This window comes from Telmatherina bonti (assembly GCF_933228915.1).
Source record: "Telmatherina bonti genome assembly, chromosome: 4".
Taxonomy (NCBI): domain Eukaryota; kingdom Metazoa; phylum Chordata; class Actinopteri; order Atheriniformes; family Telmatherinidae; genus Telmatherina; species Telmatherina bonti.
This window is the reverse complement of record NC_136622.1, coordinates 29123889-29139084: the sequence shown is the minus strand read 5'-3', so window position 1 is coordinate 29139084 and position 15196 is coordinate 29123889. Positions and strand designations below refer to the sequence as shown.

General features: G+C 38.3%; 2 protein-coding genes across 4 annotated transcripts; both read left to right on the top strand.

Annotated features, from left to right (window-relative positions):
• Window positions 1–1061: 1061 nt before the first annotated feature.
• On the top strand, window positions 1062–7484 carry prim1 (DNA primase subunit 1). Its single transcript, XM_079239146.1, has 13 exons — window positions 1062–1251; window positions 2803–2960; window positions 3050–3156; window positions 3274–3347; window positions 3431–3567; window positions 4119–4177; window positions 5324–5435; window positions 5554–5643; window positions 5744–5876; window positions 5993–6062; window positions 6158–6270; window positions 6934–7032; window positions 7120–7484. Exons 1-13 carry the CDS (start codon window positions 1143–1145, stop codon window positions 7137–7139), a joined length of 1281 nt encoding a protein of 426 aa, XP_079095272.1. The 5' UTR covers window positions 1062–1142; the 3' UTR covers window positions 7140–7484.
• Window positions 7485–8138: 654 nt separating this feature from the next.
• On the top strand, window positions 8139–14914 carry naca (nascent polypeptide associated complex subunit alpha). 3 transcript variants are annotated; one of them, XM_079239143.1, is made up of 9 exons: window positions 8139–8199; window positions 8756–8830; window positions 11557–12993; window positions 13481–13566; window positions 13794–13871; window positions 13962–14108; window positions 14220–14348; window positions 14446–14568; window positions 14795–14914. In XM_079239143.1, the coding sequence occupies exons 2-9, from the start codon at window positions 8761–8763 to the stop codon at window positions 14807–14809; spliced, it is 2085 nt and encodes a 694-aa protein (XP_079095269.1). In that variant the 5' UTR covers window positions 8139–8199; window positions 8756–8760; the 3' UTR covers window positions 14810–14914. The 3 variants fall into 3 exon arrangements, 2 of the variants coding, with proteins under 2 accessions (XP_079095269.1, XP_079095270.1); XM_079239144.1 differs by lacking the exon at window positions 11557–12993 and having other exon boundaries at window positions 8161–8199; XR_013771279.1 differs by lacking the exons at window positions 14220–14348; window positions 14446–14568; window positions 14795–14914 and having other exon boundaries at window positions 11557–13063; window positions 13962–14102.
• The last annotated feature ends 282 nt before the right edge of the window (window positions 14915–15196 follow it).

The window sequence follows — 15196 nt, the reverse complement described above, 5'->3', positions numbered from 1 at the left end:
TTAACAGAAGAGCGGCACAAAAATAAGGCCAGTATAGCTAAAAGTGTTAAAAGTATTTCCAATATGACCATCTGCAGCTCCTCAGTCCAGAAGTACTGTCTCCGCATCTGCTCCACCGACAAGTGTTTTGTTGTGTTTGGTAAGTGTTACCTAATTCTTTAAAAAGAAAAGGGGGAGAACTGTTACTGATACTGATATAGCAAGATGGCAACAATCCTTGAAAATTTACTATAAAGCTGTAGTGCCCCCTAAAGATACAAAACACAAAGTACAGCCTTGAAATGAAGCTTGGTACACTAATTTCAAACGTGCAAAAGCGTAGCATCCATCGGAAAAACGATGATGGATTATGGCTGTAGTAGTAAATAAAATACAATTGTTCATATACAGCATAAACGAGCTGAATGTAACCCACAACATTCTCAGAAAGGAACAGACAAAAAAATTAATTTTTGTATTGACATAGCCTACAGTGTATTGTGGTTCTACTCCCTAATGTCTACCTAATCTCGTCTAAAGGGAATGTAATGTTTGAAAAAAATTAATTATAGTAAACTGTGCTACTGTATTAAAAAATTGATAAATTTTCTAAAGTGTGTCTTTATCAAAAAATGGTCCGGTATCTATAAATGTTAAAATCGAAATAATTGTTTCATGATAAAGATTTTAAAAAAGCTAACCAAAGAAAACAAAAACAATTTTTTATAAACACAGGGGAATACACTGACCATGATGCTCTTTGAAAGTGACGCCACTTCCGCATTTCAGTCGGTCTAGGACATAAATTTCAAGGTATAGTAAAGTTGTAAGAAAATAAATCACCTTTACTTTTTTATTTAATTTTACATTAATTGTGTATATATGCGTGTGCATTTTGTTTAATTATATTTAATATTATCACCAGTCTCTGGTTAATCTCTTGAAAAATACTATTAAAAAACTTTATTGATACGTTTCCCGTTGCATGTGACGTCATGGTCTAAACCTTAGTTCGTGTCTAAGCTAGTTTCCGACGTTTCCCGCGCTAACCTTTTTTCCAAATCCTAACCTGAACTGTCAGCCTGTACATTAAATAAGCAATCGCCACTGTTTTATTTTACACAGTTGCACACTGCCCTCGGAGATAACTAGCTTATATCACAATGCCGTCCTCAGACTTTGATTCTGCTTGTCTGCCTGACTTAATACCGCTCTACTACCGACGACTGTTCCCCTTCTCACAGTATTACCGCTGGCTGAACTACGGAGGAGGTAAGTGTCCTGAAGGGCCATAAAAAGTAGTGGAAACCCATTAGGAAAGTGATTCACTTAAGATGTTGGTTAATGCATGTTTTTATAAGATAACTATATATAGGCAGGGTAGCGTATGTGCTTTATCAAACACAGTGGGATAAATGATCCTTTATAGCTTTATGTGCTCCACTACAAGTATATGATTTAAAAAAAACTTCAGAGTTACCCCCAAAACTAGCTATTCGACAGTATTAAAATGTACTTTAACAATTATGCTATCTTAGCAAACAAATTATACATTCAGTCAGATTTCAGTCATATATATCCTGGGAAAGTATGTTATGGGATTTTTCTTGTTTAATACACCCCAAATTTGGCAAGGCAAGCTTATTTGTATAGCACCTTTCATGTACAGTTGTGCTCATATTTATTCATACCCCTTCATCAAAGAAGGGGGAAAAACAGCTGCCTGTAAAATAAGCTAAAATTGACTAAAGTAATATAAAAAATTTTGACATTATTTTCTAATTCTGGTTCAAAATTTTTTTTTTTTTTTTTTTTTTAAAAGCAAACAAATAAGATAATTTATTACATCACTCATAAACGAATATTTTGTCGAACAATCTTTAATGTTTCCGCTACAGTCAGATGTTTTCTGTTCCTCTCAGTCAGACTTCTGCACCTGTTGACAGGTATTTTGTCCCACTGTTCAACAGAAAAGTGCTCCAATTTGTCAGGACCTATTTGTTTGTTTGTTTTTTTTCTTTCTTCAACTCAATTAAATGAAAAAAGTGTTGTATATCACTAAATTATATTTTTGCACATTAGTAGTTATTGTTCTTTTTTTAAGTCTCCAGTTATTTGAGTGACTGTTGTAAATTCAGCCTTTTCTTTAATGAAAGGGTATGAATACATATGAGCACAACTGTATGAGACAATTCAAGGTGCTTTACATGAAACATTAAAAGCATTTCAGATGGTGTAAAGAAAGCAGAAAAGACAACACATTAGGCATTACTCTAGACTAAAACATTGAAGATAAACTAAAACATTAAATATAATATATTTGCATGATTTTAATATATCTGTGTTATCGCTCCAAAAGAGCATTTAAAAACTTTTTAATACTTTTTAAAACATTGCACTAATTGCCAAAGTATTTTTCCTGGTTTGTGAATACTGGTGTTAACCAAGATTAAAATCTTGTTTGGTAAGACAAATGGACTAAATAAAGCTCTAGAAGCAATAATAAATGTTTATTCCTTGATTTGTTTTCACTCTGTATGTTGGTGTAAACTGTTGCATTCTGTGAACTCTCTTCATTGACACAAATACGTACAATACTCTAGATATTGAACGTTCATGTTGTAGTCATTTACTTTGGTTTAAGACAGCTTCAACATTCCCAATGAAGTTTGCAAAAAAAAAAACACCTACAGAAAAGATTGTAAATGTTTTTTCCACCAGTGTTTCCACCGATCACCACATAGTCTGTTTTGTTGCTTCCTTGGTCGTGAAAGAAACTTGATCAGCCTAATGTAATGTTTCCCCCCCCCCAAACTTCTTCAGTTCAGAAGAACTACTTTCAGAACCGAGAATTCTCCTTCACTCTCAAAGATGACATCTATGTGCGCTACCAGTCGTTCAGCACACAGAATGAGCTGGAGAAGGAGATGCAGAAGATGAATCCTTACAAGATCGACATCGGGGCAGTGTATAGTCACAGGGTAAGCTTTCCTTCTGGGTCCACATGCATCAAATGGTTTGTACATCACCGCAGGCATGTAGAAAATTTCTTTACTGTTGTTGACCACAGCCTAATCAGCACAACACTGTGAAGTCTGGCACCTTCCAGGCTCTGGAGAAGGAGCTTGTGTTTGATATTGACATGACTGACTATGATGATGTTCGAAGCTGCTGCAGGTAATACTAATTATTTCATTTATTTATTTGCTATTGGGGGGAATAAACCCCACACTTTTAATCTGACTTGTGTTCAAAATATTGTAGCTGTCAAATCACTGAAAATGTTCATTCTAGTGCTGCAGAAATTTGCACCAAATGCTGGACGCTAATGACCATCGCTATTAAAATCCTGGACAGAGCTCTTCGAGGTACGTCACTCAGCTAGTGTCACTTGTTTTAGATGTAGTGAAATCTATTTTTAGTTGGATTTTCTGTTTTATTTTATTTCCAGAGGACTTTGGTTTTCAGCACCTGCTGTGGGTTTATTCTGGAAGAAGAGGAGTGCATTGTTGGGTGTGTGATGAAGCTGCCAGGAAGCTCTCTGCAGCAGCGCGCTCTGCTGTTGCAGAATATCTCAGCCTGGTCAAGGTAATCAAAGCTCTAAATTAAAACTGACCCAGTTTGGATTTTTTTTCCCCCAAAATATGAGTCCTACAGATTTTTTTTATTTTTTATTTTTTTAAATTTTTTTAGATTTTATCATAGTTTTAAATTTCCCAGATCCAGTATTATCTAATTAGACTCAGCCCACTTTTGTGTGGTCCTAAATCAGATGCAAATCTAATGTTCTTAATGTGACCTCAGTCTGAGCTGTTTTATTGCATTTTATACAAGTTCTACATCACTGAAGTGAGACAGACGTCACAATTCTGGGCAGGAAGTGGCAAGATGTGTAAACACACCAAATGTGTGTGATGTCACATCTTCTGCACATGTGGTTCTCTTCAAGTTTAAGAGGGTTACCATCCTACACGAACTATAAAGTGAACAATTGTATGGAAATGACAACTTATGTATATATATATATATATATATATATATATATATATATATATATATATATATATATATATATATATATATATATATATATATAAAAATAAATCATTTTAAGAGTAGATCTTCTAAATGTTTTATAGGGTGGTGAAGAGACAGTGAAGAAAGTAGTGCTGTTGGATCCAATTCACCCTTTTATCAGGCAAGTCTCTGTTTGAAGTTTGTTGTCAAAATGACTGTTTTTACCATTGTGTTTGTTTTGGTATGTATCTGTTGCTGTTCAAGAACGTTTTACCTTATCTAACCAGTAAAAAACGCATTAAGATGAATAATCTCATTTACAAAAGTGTCCTGGTCACCAGTCAGACATTTTCTTAACTGCTACGCCAAATTAAGGGTTGCATGGAAGCTGGAGCATATCCAAGCAATCATTTGGCGAGAGTCAGAGTACAAATGGCAACTATTTCCAACTAACAAAAAACATACACATTACATAGTAAACAAAACACATGTAAAACATGGACTAAAACACAATTAAAGCTAAAGAGACTAAGGCAACACATTAAACAATGCAATTACACTCAGATTTAACATTTGACCATACATTTAAGATATATTTAAAAACATGTAAGAAGCCCAGGTCATTCAGTCCAAAGTCCTTTTCCAGCTAATTCCAGGCCGCAGTAGCAGCACATTTAAAAGTTGTTTTTTTTTCCGGGCCTGTTTTAACTTTGAGATAAGAATATTTTAAGATATAAGTGAAACAGATCGAAGAGGCACATATTACAACATATCAATGCTTATGTCTTCTAAGAAACAGCCTGACCTACCAACACAAGCATACAAAAACCAATGGAAGAGCTCTGTAGTTTGTGAACCTCAGAGCAATCTCGTAAACCGTATCAAGGGAACGCAAGCTTTTAGAGGAGACATTCATGTAGATGATTCTGCCATAATCTAGCACATAAAAGTAGCGGCCATCATTTTCTTTTTAGCTTCAGAAGAAGGACAGGATTTAATCCTAAAGTAAAAATCCAGTTTTAGTGGAAGCTGTTTTACCAGATGCTAAATATGTGGTGTAGAGCATGTCATCTATTAAAATGCCAAGGTATCTACTCTGATACCGATGCATTAAGTTGGCCTTGCAGAGTGGTGATTCCAGGAAGGTTTTAGTTGCTTTCATAAGCAGTTTTAAATCCTAAAAGTTTGAATGTGCCATGTTAAAAGCACTTTGTAACTGAGAGAGCCAGGTTAGGTGTAGATGATGAGATATATATGACTGTATGAACTGCATAAAAGTGGGAGCTTGCATTGCAATCTTAAAATCTTGTATTTGTAATCTTAACAGTAAGTCTCTGGGAGTGGTGGAGAGTTACTTTTCACAATACGCACTACAAGAACAGGACATACTGGGCAGCAGGGAGTCTGTGGAGAAGGTGCTGGCTCTCGTACCGGATGATATCCTTTTCACAATGTGCTGCATAGTGATGTCATACAGACTTTACCTGTAAAAACAGAGCTTATTTAAAATGGGACATAATTGTAACATTTTACTTGTCCTTAATTTGTCCATTACATGTCAGAAAAGAATTACAGGTCAGTTTCCAAAGTGAAAGGAAACCAGAAAAGCGCTGGAAACAGGTCACAGATCAAGCTGCCAGGAAACTGGTTAGTAGTTCATTTTTTTTACTGAACTCTACTTAAACTTTTAATTTACTTTTCCATTTTACAACTGGAAAGCTTATGCTAACCATCCTTCACCTTTCAGGCCACTGCTAAGAAGGGCCAACACTTTGAAAAAGAAATCATGCTGCAGTATTGTTACCCTCGGCTTGATGTGAACGTCAGTAAAGGTGTAAACCACTTGCTGAAAAGCCCTTTCAGTGTCCATCCCAAAACAGGTGAGCATACCTTTAGGTTTACATGTCTTCACAATGAGGACGTATAGGTAAGCACCAGGAATTAAATGGGAATAAAAGGCGTTTAATAAGTACTACGTCTTTCTGTCTCCTGCCAGGGCGCATCTCTGTTCCCATTAACCTCAAAGAACTGGACACATTTGATCCATTTGCTGTCCCCACAATCAGGTTGGTTCCAGTTTTATGTGAAATGCTCTTTTTGTCAGCCATCTGTACTCTCCCATAAAGCTGAATTTGAAACGCTTATAAATTGTTTTTTAAAGTCTGATCTGTGAGGAGTTGGATCGACCCAGAGCAGGTGATGAAGAAGAAAAGTCAGAGGACACCAAGGAGAAGGAAAATGAGACAGATACAGCAGAAAAGAGAAAAATCAGAGGTAAAGACATGCAAATAATATATATATTGAGGCAGATGGCTGTCCTCCCTGAGCCGGGTTCTGCCGGAGGCTTTCTTCCTGTTAAAGGGGAGTTTTTTCCTTCCCACTGTCACCTCGTGCAGCTCAGGATGGGTGATTGGATCAAAGTCATGACTCAATGCAATCGGTTGGTTTCTATTATAGGATATGTATGAATTGGCTTGAAATGATGTATAAGTTGATTCATGTGTGTAAAGTGCCCTGTGACAACATTGTTGTGAAGTGGCGCTATACAAATAAAGTTGAATTGAATATATGTGTGTACATATATATATATATATATATATATATATATATATATATATATATATTTATATATATATATATTTATATATTTATCCTTAAGCATGATAAGACAGTATTTGCTAAGATCTGTTTAAAGTTTGCTTTTGCTACCTAGATGATAATAATAGAAACTTAGTGTCATTCCCTATCAAGCTTTTAATTCAAAATCATTTGGTAAAAAGCTCCTGGAGGTGCCTTAAAATATTTAAATCAACACTAATTTACATCTATTTCTGCATCCAACTGTTAAGTTTTCATTTAAGTCCAAAATTTCTCTTTCAGATGTTTTGTGTCAATTTAAGCTAAATGTTTCCCAACAAATTGTTTTTTTTCTCTCAGATTATAAAAGAACCAGTCTGGGGAAATATGTGAAGTGCTTTGACCAGTTTCTTGATGGGATGGCTCATTCAAGGAAAGGGGAACTAATCAGGCAGAGTGGTAAGTTCTTGCGTAGTAGAATAAACTAAGATGAAGCTCCTCTGACTGATTTATTACTTAATTTTGTTTGTTTTGTGTCTTGTTTAGATCTTCAAAAAGAATTTTGAACAGGATCAACTATTAGCACCTAACACCTCTGAGGACTCAGCGTTTACGCTTAATACAGCTGATGGACCAAATCTGGGGTCCATTTGATTACTTTTCTGATAAAATCATCTGAATGGATCTGTTTTTATATATTTGCTTTTGTGAGACTCAATAAAATGTGTAAGTTGCTGCTGAAAAAATATAATTTCCAACTGTAAAATATCAGTTTTATAAAGCTTTTCCACCTACATATGCTGTACAGACATTTCTCAAAAATAAATTTCTGCTCTTGTGAAACCCCGGATCTTATTTTAATAAGAGCTGCTGTTTGATGTTTTCAGTAGGGTTAGATATTCAAAAGATGTTGAAGTGACTATGTTGAACTTTTTAAAAAAATGTCTTCATAATAGCAGCAATCTCACTGTAGCATTGAGTTAGTAGAAAGCTGTGATTGACTGGCGATCTGTCCAAGGTGTTCCTTACCTCTCCCCCAGTGATGGCTGGGATAGACTCCAGCGTCCTGCAACCTTTCATTGGACTAAGTGGTTAAGAAAATTGATGGATGGAGATTGTCAACTGAATAATGATCTGGACTTTAACAGTGAATTCCAAATATAAGATCATAGTGAAAATTTACTCTCCTCTTCCTCTCGGCATCTATTCTCTTAAGTCAACACACATTTTCCCAAGAACTGCACTAAAATCTAGCACTCTATTTAAAATGTTTGCAGATGAAAAAAGTTTTTTACATGGGTCTGCTACCATACTTCACTGGAACTGGTCAAGGGTGGTGTTTGTGGCATTTACTTTGATTAAAATTTATTTTTGCCTCATGACCAGAGTACTTTTTTTTTTTTAACCTCAAGTGTGTTATCTATCTATCTATCTATTTATCTATCTTTTTTCAAATGTAATGAATAAAATAAACAACAAATTCCTGTCTTTGCGAATAAAAAGTTAAATCACAGCTATTCCTTTAATTAACCCGGAAGCAGAAAGGGTTGCGCCACCGGATATTACGATGAAACTGAGGTCAGAAGTTCTCTCTTACAGCCATCTTGGAAATAGCGATCCGAGTCGGTGAGTGTCTCCGCTATTAATCCAACATCATCCAACTGTTTTCACACCTTACCCTTGTTACAAAGTGAAACATGTGTTTAACTAAAGTGTGGCTGTTGAGCTGGTAACACTATTATTCCAGTTTATTTCCAATTTCCCCGAAAAACGTGCCGATGTACCAGTGATTGCCGGCTCAAAATGGGGGAGCGTGATTTGAAAGGGTTTACCAACACTCTGCCAAGGCCGCAGTGGATTGTCTCACTGTTTATGTTTGCCTAATTAAAGTGACAACGAAATGGTTGTTTTAGACTCTCCCTGACTGGAAGAAACGTGACGGTAGATGTAGTTAGCTTATCTGTGTATAGACTAGTCGTGCCTGCTGATTAACATAGTCATGTCTGTTTAGTTTGCGACATTAGGAGCTGATATGCTAAAGCATGGGCTCTGTCACCTGTTCACATGCTCGCAGCAAATATAAACCTGTGTTGTAACTTTAGTGTCAGCATTGCCTTTTCAAAGCGTTTCTATGCAGGGGCAAATGTTAATGCTAACGATGTGTTTTTATTTTTCTTCCCAGCAACCATGCCTGGTGAAGCAACAGAAACGGTCCCAGTTACCGAGCAGGAGATGCAGCAGCCTCAAGTAGAGACTGGTTCGTATGATCATGCTTCTGCATTTGCATGCAGTTTTGTTTAATATAAAGTGGGGTGTTGGATCTTTTAAACCTAGAAGTCTGAAGTTGTATGATTAGATATTTGTTAGCTTTGGCTGTCTGTCAGGACATGAGTTGATGTGACAGGTGACAGTGATGTTGACTGTCACAAGCCACAAAGTAAACTTTAGTGATTTGGAGCAGGTGGCTTAGATTGAGATTTAAAATATTCCAGGACCCCTCTTTCATCTACTCAAACTCACAGTAGGGCATGATGATGTTGTGCTCTGACCACTGGATTCGGCACACAATGCATGTTGTTGAGTGTGGTTTTCTTTTGTTTGGTTTGTCTGCGTGTGTGCATTGTGTAAATGTTATGAAAACTCACAAGCCACTTGGGTGTAAGATTGGTAGCAACAACACTGGCAATTGCATCCTATTGTTTTTGATTTATGGAAATGAGAACTCAACACACTTGTAAATTTAAGTAAATTATATATAAATATTTAAAGTCCTGATATTGCAGTTTACATTATTTAAAGAATCAAATCAATAAGCAGCATCTGACTGAAAACGTATGAATCTAGACAGTGAAGGTATACTAGCTTGACAACAACTTAGCACGTCAGTTGTGGTGTTGGCTGGGTTTTCTGTGAACCTGCTCGGTAGACTACCAAATTCAGGATGCAGGGGTGGTGTTTTACAGTTTTGTCCTGATTTAACAAGCACTGCTGTCCCTCAACCTTTGCGCCTTTGTGCTTGTATTCCTGCAGCCATTCCCACTTTCTCCTCATCAGTGTTTCAAGCCTGTCTACTTTGTTTGCCAGTGATATTGTACTTCTGTCTACTGGGTGGAAAAAATATTTAAAAACTTTATCCTTGACCTGATGGCTAATCTAGCTGTACAGCTGTTATCAGTAATTGATCCAAATGTCTATAAAAGTGCACTCAAGCACATAATCAGTACTGGTTTTCATTCAAAGTAAGGACTTTCAGTGGGATACTCTGTGATAAAGGTTGCAAACTACAATGCTTTTATATACCATTTAAAAGCCCTGGGGTATTTGTTTTTCCTTGTTGAAAATGTTAGGTGTGTAATGCTGCTGTAAAGTTACCTGTGAAGTAGTAACAGTAGTATAAAAAGTTGTATAAACCTTTTATTTTACACTTTTTGGTATGTAAAACAAGGTTTACATGCTATGTCACATGTAGAGACACTACATGTAGTTGGGAACACAAGCACCTTTTTTTTTTTGTTTTGTTTTGTTTTGTTCCATTGAGCGACACCAGTACCACCTGCCCATTACTTTTTCCCCCTAAAGTCAAATCAACATCCAGTTTGAGTGCTGCATCATTTTCACAAACGACCTTCTGTTCACGTGTAGAGCACTTTTTTTTTTGTTCCCCCACCACTGCACTTCTGTGATGCCTCAACGTTTGCTTCACAAACGACAGTCGTGTTCATCCTGCCTCCTATTATTCCTACTGCTATTCCCTCATCAGCTGCAGGGTATTTGAATCCTCCTCTTACAGTGAGTAAGAATGCTCCGGAAACCGTTCAGGAGATGAAGTTCACTCAAGATGCTTGCCGTCAAGGTTCCTGTGATCAGTCAGGTGGTGTGGCCGCAACTCCAGAAATGACCAAGCAAAAGGATGTCAATGCAAAAGCTTTGACTGCTGACTCCGTGGAGGCTTCGGTTGGCTTACCAGTTCATGAAGCGCCCTCTATCATTGCCTTGGAGCTGCACTCTTGTGAAGAAGAGGCTACTGCTAAAGAAGAGGGATTTCTCTCCTTTGTTGCACCTGAAGAATTTACCATCCAAGAAGTCCAGCAAATTCCTGTGGATGGCAAAAAGATGGAAACAGCTGCAGAAAAAAGTCTTGATCCAAAACTATATCCCCCTGAGGATTTTGGTCCAATGAATGTGGATGCGATGCCAGTTGAAGCCCCCAAGATCTTTGCTGATGGTTTAATGAATCTGTGTTCAGACACAGTTCAGAATGATGTGGCTGCCAAAAATGAAAATCATGAGAAGAAAGAGCCGGTTATCCTTCTCTCCAAGGGTAACGCCACATGTGAAACCCCACCTTTATCCACCCAACACCTGTCAGGTTGGTTTATATTCTCAGAAAACCAAGTCCTCTCCCTTCTCCTATGTTGTTCTCTTAAGATCTATTTTCTCACAGAGAAAACAGGCTAAATGGCTCAATGCTGCCAGCTCTTAGTGGTGCTGATTGTCAAAAGGTCTTATTAGTTTTGGCTGTATTTTACTGCTGAAGTGCTAATTTATTTACGTTTATAAATCAGATTAATAAATAGTAGTTCGTAGGTTTAATTACACCACATTTTAATGTCACAGCCATGCAAAAAGGTTTTTTTTTTTTGTGTGTCTTTCCATTCTTGAAGCATCCAGTAGGTGGTGCTCTTTGTGTAGCATTGTTGGTTTTGTAATGCACTGTTTTATATGGTGCTGTGATGCAAGTATGCTTTTTTTTCTCTACTCCAAAGTGCATCCCGACTAATGTAGAATGAGTTGTTTTTTTGTGTGTGGAATTTCAGTAAACTGCATTTTGTGACATTTTACATCACACTTGGAAGATTGGGAGGTTTGCTCTATTCCTAACCTAAGCAAGGAGAGTGCTTATTGGTTTGCGAAGATGTAACTTGCATGAGTGAGACATCCACTGTTGATGGAAAAAATTTGAACGACTATTTTTCTGTTCAGCTCCACCTCCTGCCCCAGCCCAGCAATCTCAGGCAGCTGCTGGCCCACCTAAACCCGAAGGCAAAGATGCCAAGGGTCCCTCTGCCCCAAAGGCTGTCCCTGGCAGAAGAAAACGTTCTTCTATGTCAGCCTCTTCCTCCTCTCCCACCTCACCAAAATCTACTCCTACCTCTACCCCCCGGTCACCTGCACCATCTCCCTTAGCTTCCTCAGCTGGTAGCTCCTCTGCCAATCAGGGGCCGAAGGTTGTCAAGGCTGGTAAACAAGGAAAGGTCAAAGGAGAGTCATTTGTGCCTCCTCCTGTCTCAGTTGCCACTGTAGCTGAAGTGAGTGAAAAGCCCAATGAGCCTTGCCCCCCAAAACCGCAAACCCATAAAGATGAAGCTGCCCCTGTTGAGACCTCATCTCAGTCAGCAGCAGGAGCAAAACCAGTTGCAGCCATGCCTGCATTCAAAGTTACCTCAAAGCCTGCTGTTGCAGCACCAATTTCATTTTCAGATACTTTTGCTTCAAGCCCTCCCGTGTCTATGGAAGTGAAGGGAGCTTCACCAAAAGCACCTTCTGTCATGGCTGTTCCTGATGATGAGCTTCCTCCACTTATCCCACCTGAGAAGCCAGTTAAGATGCCAGTAACGGCACCTATTGTTGATAAAGATGTTGCAAAGCAGGCTACATCTCCATCTGAGCCTGTTCCTCAGGGTTCTGCGAATGCCTCAGTTAAGGTTACTAAAGAATCATCCAAAGTTAAGCCCATGTCTGCTCCTGCTGAGGCTGTCAAAGCCGCAGCACCACCAAAAAAATCTGCAGACATCAAGGTTGCTAAACCGCAGCCTGCTGAAGCTCCAAAAGCGGTTCCCAAAGATAGTCCAGAGATAGTCCAGGAAAAAGCTGTTGGGGTTGCCAAGCCAGCTGATGAAGCCAAATTGGTCCCCAAAGTAGCTCCTAAACAAGTTGAGGAAATTAAAGTAGCTCCCGTTAAAGTTAAAGCTACAAAGCCAGAAGTGGAGATCAAACCAACCCCTGTTAAGGTTGATAAGCCAAAAGAGGTCCCTAAGGTAGTTGAAGCAACCAAGCTGCCTACTGTTGAGGTTGAAAAGCCCAGAGCAGTTCACAAACCAGCTGAGGTTAGCAAGCCAGCATCTGAGAAAAGTGCCAAGTTGGATGAGATTAAAACGCCACCTGTTGAAGCCCCTAAACCTGCCAAATCAGCAGCTGAGCCTGCTCCTGTTAAACCTGCTCCTGTATCTGTTGAGCCAGCTGTTCCTGCCTCAGCTCCTCGTAAACTCACGTTTGCTGAGGCAGTTGCCAAACCGGCACCTGTTAAACCTGAAGTTAATGCAGTCAGTGGTACCCCGTCTGAACCAGTGTCTGCTAAACCTGCCCCTCCACCTGCTAAAACCCCAGCCAAAGTGGAACCTGTGGTCAAGAACGACAATGGTATTTTCCACTCTCTCTCCTTCTTGTCTTGTCTTCACAGCTGTGTGGGTTCTGGGAACTCCTCATGCACGTAATACTCCTAAATACATATTTTTTCTTCTTAAAAATAATAACCAATTACAAAGTTTGTGAAGTAAATGGGTTCTTTGCTTTCAGTAGTTAAAAAGTTGTTAGTACTCTGGAGTTTTGCCAGTATACTACTCTGGTGTCAGATTTTTGTGTGTAGTGAAGAAAATTTGTCAGTCTGCTAAACTGGGTTTTGATGGTTGGGAGGGTTTTATGTACTTGGTGTGATTTGAAGTTCTGTAAATGGCTGACAGATTGCATAGTATGTTTTGTAGCACTCATAAATCTTCATTTCAGAGTTCATTCAGCCTGTTTAGAGAAAAGCTTGAGATGTTGCAGTTTCCTTCTAGGATAAATAAAATATTTTTCATTCATTTACTTCATGTATGATGCTGGAATTTAGTCAAATTTGTTTCTTCAGGATCTGGAACCGAGTCGGACAGCGACGACTCAGTCCCCGAACTGGAGGAGCCAGACTCTGCACAGACACAGACACAACAAGCCCAGGTGAGACTTCCATCTGGTCCTGAATATTTTGGTACGTGATATAGTGAATGCAATTTTTGCAGATGTTTGTGTTTTTAACTCTTCAGTGATGATTTACACAGTGACTTTCGTTCTTCTGAGTCTACTGAAGCCATCCTTTGTGTTCTGAGAAGAGAACTATCATATTCCAGTATGTTAGTACTTTCCTCTAAATCAACTTGCTGATATATATTACCTGTCTCTCGTAGCTTGCAGCAGCTGCTGAAATAGATGAGGAACCTGTCAGCAAAGCCAAACAGAGCCGCAGTGAAAAGAAGGCCCGGAAGGTACCGACTAGTCTTATTCTCATGTAAACTTTTCTGCCATCTATTAGTTGAATGTAATGAAATTTGGAACATTATTCTTGCTTTTTGCAGGCAATGTCAAAACTTGGTCTCAGACAAGTAACAGGGGTCACAAGGGTCACCATTCGCAAGTCAAAGAACATCCTGTTCGTCATCACCAAACCAGACGTCTACAAGAGCCCTGCATCAGACACATACATAGTCTTCGGTGAAGCTAAGGTAACCCACCATATTATAGATTGTGTGGTTTCTCTAGACTTGTTTGGGTTTGTTTTGTAAGATGATAAACATAATGCAGATTTTTTTCATTTTGATATCTTTGTATCACAGATTGAAGATCTGTCCCAGCAAGCCCAGCTGGCTGCAGCAGAAAAGTTCAAGGTACAGGGAGAGGCTGTATCAAACATCCAGGAAAACACACAGACGCCCACAGTACAGGAGGAGAGCGAAGAAGAAGAGGTAAATATTTATGTTTGAGTAAAGTTGAAGATTATAACATCTTGGTAAAATTAGATGACAATTTTCTGACACTTTTTTTTTTTTTTATTATTTAAAGGTTGATGAGACCGGAGTTGAGGTGAAGGACATTGAACTCGTCATGTCACAAGCCAACGTGTCGCGGGCGAAGGCTGTACGCGCCCTGAAAAACAACAATAACGACATTGTCAATGCTATTATGGTGAGAATTTGAACTTTTTTAATAATTATAAAATGTGGGACCTAATAATTTACTGATTAAAAATTGCATGAAGAACTCTTCGGTGATGATGAATACAGTGACTTTCGTTCTTCTGAGTTTACTGAAGCCAAAATTTCTGTCCTGAGAAGAGAAATTCTGTTCTAAGTGTTAAAAATGTGCATTTAGATTTATTTTTACTGACCAGCGCTTTTTGTTTTCTTTGCAGGAGCTGACGATGTAAAAAGACCCCTCAACCAAGAGTTGAAGAAATGTTGCTGATTTACTCTAAGCTCGTTTATACAATTTATACCCAAGATGGAAATAAAGTTGTGGCTTGATAAAATGACATTTTGGTGCATGCGGATGTTTATTGGTTTTTTTGTTTTATTTTTGTTCAGCAAACTGAGGCAGACATCTTTGCTTCAGTTTAATCCCTGGCTGTGTGATGCTGCTTCTCCTGCACTCTCCACCTGAGATGAAACACCTCGCACATCACAGGATGAATGAATGAATGAATAACATCATTTAGAGTTGCAGGGACTGAACATTTTCTAAATACTGCTTTATATACTGCAATCATTCATTAGTGTCATTTACAGCAAATCCAAATGTATATGTTCAGAGAAGA

What these genes read in the sequence shown, in the direction of transcription:
- prim1 (XM_079239146.1), top strand. Translation starts at nt 1,143, where the DNA reads ATGCCGTCCTCAGACTTTGATTCTGCTTGTCTGCCTGACTTAATACCG. An exon ending in ATCAAGCTGCCAGGAAACTG is followed by an intron (nt 5,644 to 5,743) that starts GTTAGTAGTTCA and finishes TTCACCTTTCAG; the next exon opens with GCCACTGCTAAGAAGGGCCA. An exon ending in TTTGCTGTCCCCACAATCAG is followed by an intron (nt 6,063 to 6,157) that starts GTTGGTTCCAGT and finishes TGTTTTTTAAAG; the next exon opens with TCTGATCTGTGAGGAGTTGG.
- naca (XM_079239143.1), top strand. Translation starts at nt 8,761, where the DNA reads ATGCCTGGTGAAGCAACAGAAACGGTCCCAGTTACCGAGCAGGAGATG. An exon ending in GCAGCCTCAAGTAGAGACTG is followed by an intron (nt 8,831 to 11,556) that starts GTTCGTATGATC and finishes TTTTCTGTTCAG; the next exon opens with CTCCACCTCCTGCCCCAGCC. An exon ending in TGTGGTCAAGAACGACAATG is followed by an intron (nt 12,994 to 13,480) that starts GTATTTTCCACT and finishes TTGTTTCTTCAG; the next exon opens with GATCTGGAACCGAGTCGGAC.